This window comes from Dendropsophus ebraccatus, chromosome 9 (assembly GCF_027789765.1).
Source record: "Dendropsophus ebraccatus isolate aDenEbr1 chromosome 9, aDenEbr1.pat, whole genome shotgun sequence".
In the NCBI taxonomy this organism is placed as follows: domain Eukaryota; kingdom Metazoa; phylum Chordata; class Amphibia; order Anura; family Hylidae; genus Dendropsophus; species Dendropsophus ebraccatus.
The window spans coordinates 118557397-118572370 of NC_091462.1; the positions used below are offsets into that span (position 1 = coordinate 118557397).

At 44.5% G+C, this 14974-nt stretch overlaps 2 protein-coding genes across 3 annotated transcripts in view; one reads left to right on the plus strand and one right to left on the minus strand.

The window, feature by feature from the left end:
- The window catches only part of LOC138801667 (putative leucine-rich repeat-containing protein DDB_G0290503), a 31527-nt gene extending 21541 nt beyond the window's left edge, over positions 1-9986 (plus strand). Inside the window, exons 2-7 of one of the 2 annotated variants that reach the window (XM_069984713.1) lie at positions 3399-3667; positions 4658-4888; positions 5069-5160; positions 5477-5822; positions 5910-6116; positions 7560-9986. In XM_069984713.1, the coding sequence (XP_069840814.1) occupies positions 3399-3667; positions 4658-4888; positions 5069-5160; positions 5477-5822; positions 5910-6116; positions 7560-9082 (2668 nt within the window). In that variant the 3' untranslated portion in view covers positions 9083-9986. The remainder of the gene's footprint in view (positions 1-3398; positions 3668-4657; positions 4889-5068; positions 5161-5476; positions 5823-5909; positions 6117-7559) is intronic. The other variant, XM_069984714.1, reaches the window with a different exon arrangement.
- Positions 1-14974, minus strand: part of LOC138801669 (mas-related G-protein coupled receptor member H-like) — a 566124-nt gene that overhangs the window by 242270 nt on the left and 308880 nt on the right. The window lies entirely within an intron of this gene.

The following is a 14974-nucleotide window of genomic DNA, read 5'->3' on the forward strand; positions in this document are numbered from 1 at the left end:
AGGGGGCCCAGTGTATTGCAGGAGCAGGCCATGGGCCCCCTGATGCAGCGGGCCCCATAGCAGCCGCTATGGCTACTATAGTGGTAGTTACGCCCCTGATAGATAGTAACTAGGGGGCATATATTTAATCCAAGTGGAGAATGAATATATCACAACAAATAATAAATAACCGTCAGTGACATATTAGTGACACCCTATATGCACAGTCCAATCCGCCCACAACTACACAATAATAACATGTATCACAAACAACTATGCTCCTATTGCACCTTACCCGTCATGTAAACGCAAGGGACCCCAACGCACGTTTCGTATCTTCCTCAGGGGGCGCTATCTATGTACCTAATGAGGGATCTTTTTATATGGTGAGAGCTGTCATGGCGTCCGCCACATTTCCGGAACGCCAGCGCATGCATACGGATCATGCTGGAATCACGTCCGACCCTCCGCGGCTGTCAGCTGGGGCGGATGAACCGGAAGATAAACCTCCGATCATGCGCACACAGTGTATGACACCGAAAAGGGACAGACCCCGCGCACATGCGCACTCCAGGAGTGGGGACAGAGATTAAGGTTGAACACTCCATACTATCTCAAAGGTTCCGTGTGATCTTATGTAAGTAATATATGGATATGGACCGATTTATCTCATCTTATCGAATAGGAGAAGACAATACTAATTATAACTAACTAATCCAAGGTGCATAATATAGGTGATACTCTTATTAAGTGCTACATATTAAAGTGCATAAAGTCATAATAATCAACCAAAGTGCTAGTGCAAATAGGGGAGTAAAATGATACAATCCCGAAACATATATGTTGTGCAAAAATACAATAAAAATATAAAACATGATATAGTGCAAAAATTGTATGTCCTATCATCAGCCATAAGTAGAATGAAGTGCAAAAGTGCCATATTACATAATAAGTGTAATCATATATACAAATCACCATAATACAATAAATATAGTGGAAATTGCACAAAAAACGCAAAAAAATATATATATATTTTTACTTATTTAGTGAATTACTGTGATAATACTAAATGTCCAATCCAAAGTCCATATTGATCATAATTCCCATCCTGAAATAGTTAATAATCACCGCTCTTCATATTTGCAGCTCCATCAACGATATCTTCTATTCCTCCTAACAAAAGTGCCTCAAAAAAGTTCCCCAAGATATAAAGTAATCTAAAACAATACAAATACACAAAATTAAAATCAGTACATAAGACAACATTATTAAAACCGTGACTGGTCAATATTACAGAAATGGAACAAAGCTACATTGCTCATTGCTACATTGCCCTCTCTATATTTTGACAAGCTACGCAGTCACCGCAAGGAAAACCAATTCTGGGTCTTCCCCAGGGCCGATTCTGGGGTTTCTGCCGCCTGAGGCAAACCTCAGGCGGCCGCCCCGAGTGATGGCCGGCAACCCCCCGCACTCCCCCCCCCCCCCGCGGGGGGAGCCATCCACTCGCCTGTCTCACACCGCAGCCGGCCCGCGCTCTCTGCTGTCTCCACATCCCGTCAGGTCCCGCGATGTCACCCTGCAGCTGTCACGGACCTCCAGGCTGTGGTGAGTGAGTGGGGTGATCGTGGGGGGACACGCTGGGGTGATCGGGTTGCGCGGGACCGCCCCGCGCAACCCGATCACCCCAGCGTGTCCCCCCACGACCCCGGGCACTCACCAACCACAGCCTGGAGGTCCGTGACAGCTGCAGGGTGACATTGCGGGGCCTGACGGGATGTGGAGAGCGCGGGCGACGGGACAGGTGAGCGTCCGCTGTCATTTTTGTTAAGTGATACTTAACAAAAATGACAGCAGGGGGGACATAATGCCGCCCCCTGCCGGACCGCAAAATCTGCCGCCTGAGGTGGAAGGCTCATTCCGCCTCATGGCAGAAGCGGGCCTGGTCTTCCCATGCCAGGAATTGTGTTGGGTTTTATATGACTGCGCACTAACATATCACGGAGGTTTTTTCCCCTCTGTGCTGCCATTGAGGGATGTTTTGGTAGATAACGGTGAAGCACCGGATCAGTGTGTAACACCGACCAGTGCTTCTCCAATATCTGACGCATTTGCCCCCAGCGGCAATTGTAAGTAGATATATATCTCACCGTATCATCACTTTTCTTCTTCCAAGGCATTTTTGGTTTCAACAAATCTTTTCTTTGTGTTGAATTTGCTCGTTTGTACCCATTCCGGATACATTTTTTGCTGTATCCTCTTTCTATAAATCTGCTTTTTAGATCTATTGCCTGCCTTTCAAAATTCTCCTCCGATGAGCAGATTCTCTTTATTCGGAGGAATTGACCCACTGGGACAGCTCGTATTGTTGAATTTAAATGGGCAGAGGATGCATGTAAAAGGGAGTTGGTTGCAGTAGCTTTTCTATGGACGTCTGTTTGCAAAAAACCACGCGCATCTTTCTCTATTTTTATGTCCAAAAATTTAATTTTTACCGTGCTATAGGTTAATTTGATATTTTTTGTGTTGTTATTTAGTTCAATCATGAAATCCCTCAGCTGGGACGGTGACCCCTGCCAAATAAACAAAACGTCGTCTATATACCGTAACCAGCACTGCACATGGGTTGTCGCATGCCAGCCCTCGCACATGAAAACCTCCCTCTCCCAGTAACCCAAAAAGAGGTTGGCGTACGAGGGCGCGCACACGGCCCCCATCCTTAAAAGTAAAAAAATTATGACTTAAAACAAATCTCAATAATTCCAAAATTCCAAGTTGAGAGGAGGCCGGGAGGATAAGCAGCTAACACTGGTACACAACTCCCACCTATACACTGACTGCAGTCACCAGAAACAGCAGGACCACCGGACCCTAGCATCCACCTAACACTGACATCAATAGACACTAGCATGCCCAGATAATCACCCAGGAACTATGTGAAAGTGGTATCAGACTGGAGACAATACACCACTTCCTGCGGGACATGCAGCAGCTGATAAGTACTGGAAATCTATATAACTTTCTGAAAACAGTTGATTAGAGAGAAAAACATTTTCCCCAGAGTAGCCCTCTTCTATCCGGTGTGTTGTGTGCTGTCGAAGGACGATCATGAAATACATTAGGGATGTCCGTGCAGCCCTTGCTATATAAATATATATATATAGTTAAAAATTGCTTTGTCTAATAGGACCATAACCGCTCTGAGACCTCATTCACACTTTGCTGTTTTTCCATCAGTATTTGTCATAAAACAAAAGACTTAAAAATACAACGAAAAAAAATCTGTACTTATTTTGAAACCTCCGCTCACAAATCCTGATCTCCATACTGTACCTGAGTGTGAGCGAGGCCTCGGGCTCAGCAGGATGACAGGGATTGGGCTGTGATACGGGTCACAAGTTGAGTTTTTTCTTTTGCAGCAGTAAGGTCACTGTGGGGGTCACTTCCCGCTCTTCAGAGGAGGACATGAAATGGTTAATGGAGTTTATCAGAGAAACATTTTGGGAGATTGTGTCGGATGTGAGGTATCTGCCGATCACCAACCGTAACAGCCTGGATTGGGAGGATAACGTGAGGAGATGCTCGGTCGGGATCCTGTATCACACCAAACGGCAGGGACGACTGAACATCGTGGATATAGAAGGAGCGTTGTATGACGAGGAACTGCAGTCGCTCTCCCGTATTCTGGGTAATGTTTCATCCTTCTCCCTCATCTTGGTCTCCGATCACAACTAATATGTCAATGAAACTTTATGATGAGATGAGATGTAACATTATGCAACTTTATTACACATTTAAATGATAGGTGACATACTGTAAGAACACATTGGGGGGTTATCACGCTTGGCATACCTGTACACCGGTCTTACCAAAACCCCAGATTTATTGAGTGGAGCGCTCCTCTGGTCTAGATCTGGAGGAGCTTCTCATCGTGATTTGCTCCTCCTTGCAGACCTAAATCATGGTATATCAGGTGCTGGAGGAAGCCACGCCCCTTCCCTGTCTCGTCACGCACCCTACGAACTACATCAGTTGTAGATTTTTGCTCCCGGCGAGGGAATGATTAATTCCTCCCATTGTAGAAGAATATTTTTGCACTTAGTCTTAGTGTCCCTCAGTGAACATGAACTGGTCCTCAGTGATGGACTAGGAGCAGAATTACAGGTTCAGGCCAATGGATTGTCTTCAGCTTCACTGAGGTTACTAGACCCTTCTGGACAAAATAGCTAGCTTTGAATCTATGAGCTTAGAATTTTTATGTTCTTCGTCCAGTCTTGGTCTTCTATGCCCAGTTTTGATCTCCTCAGTCCTTTCTTAGTCTCACCTGTCTAGTCTTTATCTCCACATCCAGTCCTAGTCTCCCATGTCACTGTGCCATGTTGGTCATCTTCTTCTTCTTCTCTTGGTCTCTGCTCTTTAGTTCTAATATTGCATATTTATTATTAGTTTCCCCAGTCCAGTCTTGTTCTATCTTGTCCAGTCTTGGTCTATCTTGTCCAGTCTTAATCCCCCTGTCTAGTGTTGATCTCTCCTGTCCAGCCATTGTCTCCCATGTGCAAGGAAAGTCTCCCTATCCAACCATATGCACAGCACCCATGTATGTGACTAGAGCAGCTATGGGCTCTATCATACCGATGTCTTCCATCTTATAATCTGCTTCTTGTTTAAATTGTTTCAGGCAAAAGCAAGGTCCTGGTGGTCCTGGACGATCTGGAGAAATGCTCTGACAGTGAGAGGCAGAGGATTCTGGACGCCCAACGTAGCCTGAGACAGCGGGCCTCCCAGCTCCTCCTCTTCCCTGAAAAAGCCAAAAGTGAAGAAGCCTACAAGAATCTGGAAGAATTCCGTAAGGTCTTTGGCTACAATACACCAGCCAGGGATCTCCAAGCCAACACCAATGGTTCTAGAGGTAGTTTAAAATGAAAAAGATCCATCCACAAAATATTGTATGAAATAATATAAGACTAGACATAAAAAACAACTATTACTGAAGCACAGACGATGGAGGACAGACTTCCTTCAGAGAGGGATTGAGCCTTTACAGATGCTTGACTGATCTTAATAGATTTCTTGCTGTTTTTGTGTTTAGGGACAACACAGATGAAGTCAGATGTCAGTGCTGGTCGGAAGGCTTACAATAACCTTAAGTCCCTTTTTCCTACCTCTAAACATCCCAGTGAGGTAAGTCCCATAGAATATGAAATACCTTCTCTATATACATTATAATGTTATACTGATGGGCAGAACCATGAATAGACATCTGGCTGGACTGAGGGCGGCATACGGCCACAGATCTCCCCTATACACTATACATGGTGATCTGTAGGGTAGTATCTGGGAAATCTGCTTACATACATAGCTATGGATATACGTGCAACTCAATTGGCTGGATAATCGAGTACGGCCAGATCTGACACACATTCCCCTGACTACATACAGTGCCTGACTCTTCTATAGGGGCAAACATGGCGACTCATGAATCTGGTTTTACTTTCAGCAAAACACCAGAACGTCTCCAGATTACACACAGTATAAGCAACCTAAAAAATTGGAATCACTGTTTAGTCAACCCTTTGACTCAAGCCTGAAAATCAGCATCTTCTCGAGGTCGGCCCAGAGTAACTATAGGTGGTTGGTGGACTGGCTGAAGACAACATATAGGAGGAAACCAGTGGATGTCCATGAAGTCTACATCACTAATAATTACACGGACTTCTACTCTGAGCTCCAGAGCTGCTCATTCGCCATCCTGTACCACACAATAAAGCAAGGACGACTCAACATCACCGACGTCACCGACTCCTTGTACAACCAGGAGCTCGAAGACCTCTCCATACGTCCCGGTACGTAGGAAGTGACCTATGGGTTGTGCCGATTACTGTCTTTTTAGTAGTATCTCTGTATATTTGTGATTTCTTTTTGTGCCACAGGTAAGGAAAACGTCATTGTGGTGGTCGATGACCTGCCCGATACCAGCTCAGCCGAGAAGGACCGGATACTGAGAAACCAGCCCAGCATCGGCAGACTGGCCAAAGATCTATTTCTCTTCAGTGACAAAAGGAAGAACACGGAAAGCCTAGAAACATTAAAGGGAATCATATCGAGGAAAACACCAGACCGTCACATCACGGAGGCTAGTATGTATCTATCAGGCCTGGTGTCTTCTGCTTCATTAGGTTGCTACCTCCACCACAGCTTGTTACACAGTACTGGGAGCAGACACAGTCTCCAGCCCATAGTCCACCGAAATGCCTAATTTGCATATTGATTGAAGTCAAAATTTTGCAAAAATAGCACTGAGGCTGAAGGTAAAAAAATCTACCCTCTTATTCAGCGTTCGGTGCCCTATGGAAACATAACAGCAGGTTGGAGTGTTCTAACCTGCTGTTAGTTTTCCTTTAAATGGCCGCTGTAATTTCAGGCCCCTCCGTGTGAAGGCTTCTGCCATTCCTAACATATCTGTAAATCACTTAACTTACCAACAATGACTCCTTACCCCTGATGAAAGCCTTGGCCACTATGTGTCTCCTTTCTCCTGCAGTCTGCTCTCCACTGCCTATTGGTAGGAGAAGTCTGTCTCTAGTAACAGCTAGGCCAAGACGGAACATAGGAAACGTGTCTTTGTGTGTTTGGGGAGGGGGGTTAGCATGTGCTATGTGCTGAAAAGAGAAAAGGGGCTTTAGAAAACCTGAAGCTGATGCACTGTCCATTAAAAGTAAATCACAGCTTTCCTCTTATCACCCATCATGCTTATGGCAGTTGTCTTTTGTGTGAATATTAGTGCACCTGTAGCTTTATCTCCCTGGTGCTGCAGTGTAATCCCCCCCATACTTTCTCAGCAGTGTGGCTCCTAAGGGGGGCTACCTGTGAGTAATAGCTCTGTGTCACATGGCAGAGTGGTGCAACTAGTGAGACCAGTGATGCATTGGTTCAAGGGGCACTCCAGCGAAAATCTTTTTCTTTTAAACCAATTGGTTTAAAAAAGAAATGTAGATTTGTAATTTACTTCTGTTTAAAAATCTCCAGTCTTCCGGTACTTATCAGCTGCTGTATGTCCTGCAGGAAGTGGTGTATTCTCTCCAGTCTGACACAGTGCTCTCTGCTGCCACCTCTGTCCATGTCAGGAACTGTCCAGAGCAGCAGCAAATCCCCATAGAAAACCTCTCCTGCTCTGGACAGTTCCTGACATGGACAGAGGTGGCAGCAGAGAGCACTGTGTCAGACTGGGAGAATACACCACTTCCTGCAGGACATACAGCAGCTGATCAGTACTGTCAGACTTGATTTTTTAATAGAAGTAAATTACAAATTTCTGTCACTTTCTGGCACTAGTTGATTTGAAAGGAAAAAAAAGGTGAGCAATCCCTTTAAGCAGTTGTACAGTCCCTGAATACGTTTGAGCACTTTAGCATCTAGGCTGTAGCCTTGGCGTGATGCCTAGCAAATGGCACAAAACACAGCATTACCTCCTATCCAGCCTGCAGGGTAAATTCACCAAAACTGGGTAGATTTTAAAAGTCTTTGGAAACAAAAAAAAAGTGCACTTTAATTTTAATTTTTTTTTTTTAATCTCCATGTAGAGTATGCACCAGAGCCTTATGAAAGGAAATCAAATAAATCAAACTCATCTGCATCGAGACTAGAGCAGCAAGATCACTTGGACAGGGTAGACCACCTGCCCTCACCTTCAGGGAGTTCACTTACAGCACGCTGCGAAGGCGGCAACATGTCCAGTGTTGGTGATTTAATCTGGGATCATGACGATGATTCAGGGGAACCAGAAGTGAAAAAAATTGCTCTAGACCTCACAACATTGGACCTTCATAGTCCTAAAGCGATGGCTGAGATGAGCAACACATTTAAAGATACCTCTTTAAAGTTGCAGGATGTTCTGAGAATAATACAAGAAGACCAAGCAAAAATGCTGCAAGAAATACAAAGGTTACAGAGGGAAAACGAGGAACTTCAAAGAAGTAAAAAAAAACTGCTCGAGGATAGGACTGACAATAAAATTGCATATAGAAAGATCCTAGAAGCAAACAACAAGACTATACAAGAGAAACAATTCACCATAGAGAAGCTCCAGGAAGATCTGCAGGACAAGGACAGGACAATGGAGGAGAAAAAACAAACCATGGTAAGAACTATCCAAGATCTACAGAAGAAACTAAGAGAAAAGGAAGGCGAGATTCAAGACCAACAGCAAACTATAAAAGATCTGCAGGACAAGGACAGGATGATGGAGGAGAAAAACCAAACCATGGTAAGAACTATCCAAGATCTACAGAAGAAACTAAGAGAAAAGGAAGGCGAGATTCAAGACCAACGGCAAACTATAAAAGATCTGCAGGACAAGGACAGGATGATGGTCCAGGAAATCCAGACCATGGTAACCATCCATGATCTACAGGAGAAACTAAGAGAAAAGGAAAGCGAGATTCAAGCCCTAAAAAACCAACAGCAAAATATCGAAGATCTGCAGCACAAGGACAGGACGATGGAGGAGAAAAACCAAACCATGGTAAAAACTATCCAAGATCTACAGGAGAAACTAAGAGAAAAGGAAGGCGAGATTCAAGACCAACAGCAAACTATCGAAGATCTGCAGGACAAGGACAGGACAAGTAACCAGGAAATCCAACAGCTGCAAGAACATATTCAGAAAATGCAGAGTTCACCAAAGCGAGAACATGTCGGGCTGAATCGAGAACAAGGATTCCAACCTCAAGAATTCCATCGAACAAAACAGAGGAGCCCGATACCTGGAAAAGAAGATGATGGCAGCACCCAAGGTGAACATGGAGGTTATAACTGCGACCTTCAGAAAGGTTTCACCATGGATGAAGGTTCGCTGTCGCCTAAAGCGCATAGTTACACTGGAGCAATGTACAATAAGAGGCAAAATCCTACCGAGAGACCAGGCCTGACCCCACAGAATGACCTGGTGGAGCAGCTAAAATGTACAGTACAGCAAAAGGATGAAGAAATCCAGAACCTTAGAATCACAATAGAAAAGCAGAAGTTGCAGCTGGATGACAATGCTTCTCTTATCGATGATCTACTGTCTGGAAGAAAAGATGGAAAAGAGAAGGCAAAGTGTTAATTAAAGCCTCACGGCTACTCATACTGCCATATGGATCCACTTCTGCCCCAGTATAGAAGTAGCCTGGGTGACCCCTGGATAGACGTCACTTAGTTCTAAAGCTGCTGATTATTTACACAGAATATTTATTAGTTAATAACTGACCTAATAGTTTTCTGCTTACAATGGCAGCGCTTATCCTTGTATGTTCTCCTATAGCGTTCCTACAAGTGACTTCTAGGTCGGACATCACCGGTCACTCTTTGCATCTCTTCTGAGATTCTCATAATAGATAGAGAAGTCGCATCTAAGTCCACATATACAGTCATTGCTCTGCTAAACAATAGAGTAAGAAAGTCCTGGCACTGCTCCCATTCACTATAAGCCAAACATGCCACGCCAACACATTGTTGCAAAGCCAGCTCAGGCGGTTCTGTGCCTCCCATCAGGGTATGAACATGGAGATAGGTAGAAGTACAGTCAGGAAGCGGCACTCACCAAATCAATGGACAATCAGGCCAGAAGATGCACAACTAGCGTGAAACGGCTGTTGCCTGCTTTTTATCTGTCTGTCCCATGAATGTACTGCCGGTGATCTGATCAATAAACATTCAGAATTGATTTGGTGAGTGCCGCTTTGTGACTGTACTTCTACCTATCTCCATTACAAACAATAATGATGCAAAGATTTAATTAGCATGAGGACACTAGAAGTTCATTTCTGTGGTATAGATAGAGCTCCAAATCACCATCCAGTGTAATGTCCACAGAGCGGCTGAGCTGAGCCTAATAATGATCACATTTTATATGTTATAATTACTGCATAAAAATTAAATAAAACATTTCCTGTGTATAGACAATGCTGTATTATAGTGATTATACCGCACCAACCGTCTGTTACCGACCTTGCTTTCTAAGTTATTGTGTTTGTCGTCTTGTCTGTGTTTGGTGTTACACCTGTTCGGGCCAGGGACTGTCGCCCAGTTACCCTCTGCCACTCAGTAAACAGGCAGGGTCAGCAGGGCGGGTGTCAGTGCTAGGGCCTCACCTGTCTCGTGTCCTCCAGTTCCGTTCCTGACACTACCTCGGCTGTTTCATAGTTGTTATGGCCCACCCTGCTGTTATATAATTATTACGGCCTCCCCTGCATTATACGCTTGTTATTATTTTGTCCTCAATAACTTATAATGCTAAGTGAAAACAGAACAAAAGGAAAGAGCTGTCTGTAGAGCTCAGAGACAGAATTGTGTGCAGGAAGAAAGAGCTGCCTGTAGAGCTCAGAGACAGAATTAAGTAGAGGAGGAAATAGCTGCCTGTAGAGTTCAGAGACAGGATTGTGTTGAGGACGAAACAGCTGCCTTTAGAGCTCAGAGTCAGGATTGTGTGGGTGAGGAAATAACCATCTGTAGAGCTCAGAGACAGGATTGTGTGGATGAGGAAATAACCATCTGTAGAGCTCAGAGACAGGACTGTGTGGGTGAGGAAATAACCATCTGTAGAGCTCAGAGACAGGATTGTGTGGATGAGGAAATAACCATCTGTAGAGCTCAGAGACAGGATTGTGTGAAGGAGGAAAGAGCTGCCTGTAGAGCTCAGAGATGGGAGTGTGTGGAGGAGGAGGAAAGAGCTGCCTGTAGAGCTTAGAGACAGGATTGTGTGAAGGAGGAAGGAGCTGCCTGTAGAGCTCAGAGATGGGAGTGTGTGGAGGAGGAGGAAAGAGCTGCCTGTAGAGCTCAGAGACAGGACTGTGTGGAGGAGGAAAGAGCTGCCTGTCGAGCTCAGAGACAGGACTGTGTGGTGGAGGAGGAAAGAGCTGTCTGTAGAGCTCAGAGACAGGACTGTGTGGAGGAGGAAAGAGCTGCCTGTAGAGCTCAGAGACAGGACTGTGTGGTGGAGGAGGAAAGAGCTGCCTGTAGATCTCAGAGACAGGACTGTGTGGAGGAGAAAAGAGCTGCCTGTAGAGCTCAGAGACAGGACTGTGTGGAGGAGGAAAGAGCTGCCTGTAGGGAGCAGAGACAGGACTGTGTGGAGAAGGAAAGAGCTGCCTGTAGGGCTCAGAGACAGGATTTTGTGCCGAATGCAAAATACATTTTTGGGAGGTTCACTCATCACTATCTATAATCTCAAGCCATAACCCTAATTCCTAACCAACACTACATATGATGCCAAACCAGAACAAAGACCAAAATCCAAGGCCCGGCCTAAAGATGCCTCTAATCCAGAATGCTAACCATTGTCCATAACTCAAAACCTTAACCATAACTATTAACCAAAACCTTACCTCCAACTAATAACCAAAACCGTACCCCCAACTAATAACCAAAACCGTACCCCCAACTAATAACCAAAGCCTTACCCCCAACTAATAACCAAAACCTTACCCCCGACTAATAACCAAAGCCTTACCCCCAACTAATAACCAAAACCTTACCCCCAACTAATAACCAAAACCTTACCTCCAACTAATAACCAAAACCGTACCCCCAACTAATAACCAAAACCTTACCCCCAACTAATAACCAAAACCGTACCCCCAACTAATAACCAAAACCTTACCCCCGACTAATAACCAAAGCCTTACCCCCAACTAATAACCAAAACCTTACCTCCAACTAATAACCAAAACCTTAAAATCCTTAGAAAAGAATGGAAGAGGGGAAGGAGGAGAAGAAGAGGAGGAAAAAAAGAAAAAAAGAGGTAGGTATGGATGAGAGGTGGGTAACCAACCCCAGGCTGATCACCGGCGGATTGAAGGGGGCTTCCATAAGAACAGTTTATTTAGCTGTTTTAGTGCGGTTTGTTTAAGGCTTGGTTCGGACGAACCTAAACTTTACAAAATAACCTGAAATCATTTTTCCCGTTTCAAAACATCAATTTTCCGGGTAAGTCTCCATATTTTTTTTTTTCATTTCCTTGTTTCCCAGACTGTAGATTAAGGGGTTGATGGTCGGTATAGTAATACAATAATGAAGAGCTATCACCCGATCACTCCTGCTGGAAGCTTCAGAGCCGAAGCTTGTATATGGCAGACGGTGACATCGCGTTGTATCACAAAGCAGCACAAACTTGAGTGTATGGAGTGGGTATCTGCCTCACCACACCGGCTCAGGAGTGGCAAAAAGTCCAAACGATGAGACAGCACATCAAGGGAGAAAAAAACAAAAATTTAATCCTGCACCAGACTGTTTTGCTCTTCTCGTAACGTACATGTAATATCACATGAGCCCTGATAACGTCCCGTGATACATAAGATCACCAGCTCATTATACCATCAATGTCTTGTTTTCTTTATATAGAAGTTATTGACAACGTGTAAAACATTGATACTCGTGTTTGTAACAAAATAGTAACAAGATGTTCCTGTTTAATAAGTGACCGGGGGGGAGGGGGGGAGAGCTATTATCCTACAGCCCCCCGGGCTCCAGGCCTTTTAAGATCTCAAACTTTTTCATGTTTCCACTGATATAAGGCATGCGAGGCTCGTTTTTTGATGGACCAGTTCTATTTTTTTTAACCATTTAATGTATCATAATATTTCACTGACATGCGAGGCTCGTTTTTTGTGAGACCAGTTGTATTTCTTTTCTTGGAACCATTTAATGTATCATATAATATTCCACTGACATGCGAGGCTCGTTTTTTGTGAAACCTGTTGTATTTTTGTTCTTGGAACCATTTAATGTATCATATAATATTTCACTGACATGCGAGGCTCGTTTTTTTTAGACCAGTTTTATTTCTTTTCTTGGAACCATGTAATGTATCATATAATATACTAAAACATTTTCAAATATTTTTTTCAGGGTGAGTTGAAAGGAAACTAAATTCTGTCTGCTGTACATGTGCGATATTCTGCTAAACTGACACCAGCCACTGTGCCAGTATCGTCTATGGCATTGTTTGGCAACTCAAGATCTCAAGACCCCCACCCCCCACAGATCAGGATTTGAGGATATCCATATGAAGAACCTGTGAAATACAAAGGAAATCCTTAAAACATGACCTGTTTGGGGGTCTTGAGGACTGGAGTTGAGGATCACTGATCTAAAGTATGGCGAGGCCGGCTGTCATGGATTGCTGGGCTACTGCCGGAGCTGCCTCTGATCCTGACAGTAACCTTTGCTGACCATGCACTTTTGACCTCCAATACACATAAATATTCACTATGGCTAAACATCCAGATTACCTCTATAGGGAGGGGTAAAGAAGCTTTGGCAGTGGCTTATGTCTCTCAATACAATAGGGTCGGACAGTGAAAATCCACCACGTTGAACCCTTCTTACCTGGGGATTGCAGTGATTAGTCATTACAGGCAGACCAAGTGCAGTGACAATGATAGGAAGGCCGGCTTCTGACAGCTCTCCCACTCCGATCTTCACTGTGTGTATGAAGAATTCGGAGCTGGGAGAGAAGAACAACTCCGCAGCACAGCACAGTAAAAAACACACACCCCTTCCAACTCTGATTGATGCCCCTGTTGTAGTGTCCCATATCAGGTGTTCCACTGTTGTGTCTATCATGTATGTAGGTCGGTGTCTCTCTGTATGTATGCTCTGGGTTGAAGGTCGTATTCTGCACACCCACCACAAGGTGTCACTTCATGGCACAGCTGAAGGAAGATTTGGTAAGGGTTAACTGCCTATGTGATTGATTGCATGAATTGTTCTCTTTATGACTGACGGAGATCCAATGCCAGACCTGGGTACCTCACAGTTGTCCCACCTCTATTCCCCTAACCTATGAGAGGTTAGACAGACAGTCTCTGGTGTTCTTTTCCTCCAATCACCCACCAGATCCCTGAGGCTTTATATAGTAGGAAAGCAGGTCACGTGATCACTGTCTAGCGTGCAGTGGGTGGTTGGTGAGTAGTACAGAGAGGTTTTAGTGAGTGAGTTGGTATATATTCTACCCAAGAGGATAAAAATGGCGGATGGTGGAGCTCTCTAAATTGCAATGGACTCGAGGTCAATAGTAAATACTGTACCAAAGGATTAAAAACTAATCGATAATAGAAAAAGTAAAAGGTAACTAATCCTCTAGAGTACTTGCTTAAATGAATATAATTTTAATTGACAACATAACAATATATATATATATTGTGGGGGGTTAGCTCCGTCACAGGTATCACAGACACAGCAGAGTTAAAATCACTGGGTTTTATTTCACAAAGTCCAAGCAGTAACAAAATAGCTTCTCTTCAGCAGGTGCAAATAACATAAAGATAGCCTGGCTTCAGGCACAAAGGGTTAAACGAAAACAGGATTTCTCACCAGAACAGTCTTTTTAGGCTACAGCAGATTCTCCAGCTTCTCTGCCTGGACCCAACACATCAGAAGCTCCCGACCAGCTCCAGCCTTGGAGTTACACACCACACACAGCTCACCTAGTCTCCTGGCTGTTATAGGCCAGGGAAAACCCGGGACGGATACGTGGGAGCAGTCATCCCACCCAACTCTGAGACTGCTCCAGTAAAAGCCGGCCCGGAACAACTGCTTGACAGCAGGTATACTAAATTAGAAAAAACTGTCCGTAACCTATGGTTACTGACCAATTCTATCCGGCCTACTCCACCGAGGCCTTGAACCACGGTGACACGTATCTGTCATCGACCACCATACCTTGTGCCTTGTCACATACCCCCCCCTCTGCCCAAAGCCGTGGGGCTGGGCACTTTCAACCAGCAGGCAGTGTACCCTTGACAGGGCATCTGCATTACCATGCAATTTACCTGCTCTATGTTCCACATTGAAACAATAATCTTGTAATGCCAGAAACCAGCGTGTTATCCTGGCATTATTCCCCTTTTTCATTCTCATCCATTTCAGTGGGGCATGGTCAGAAACCAACTTAAACCTTCTGCCCAGTAGGTAATACTTAAGGGAATCCAATGCCCACTTAATGGCCAGGCACTCC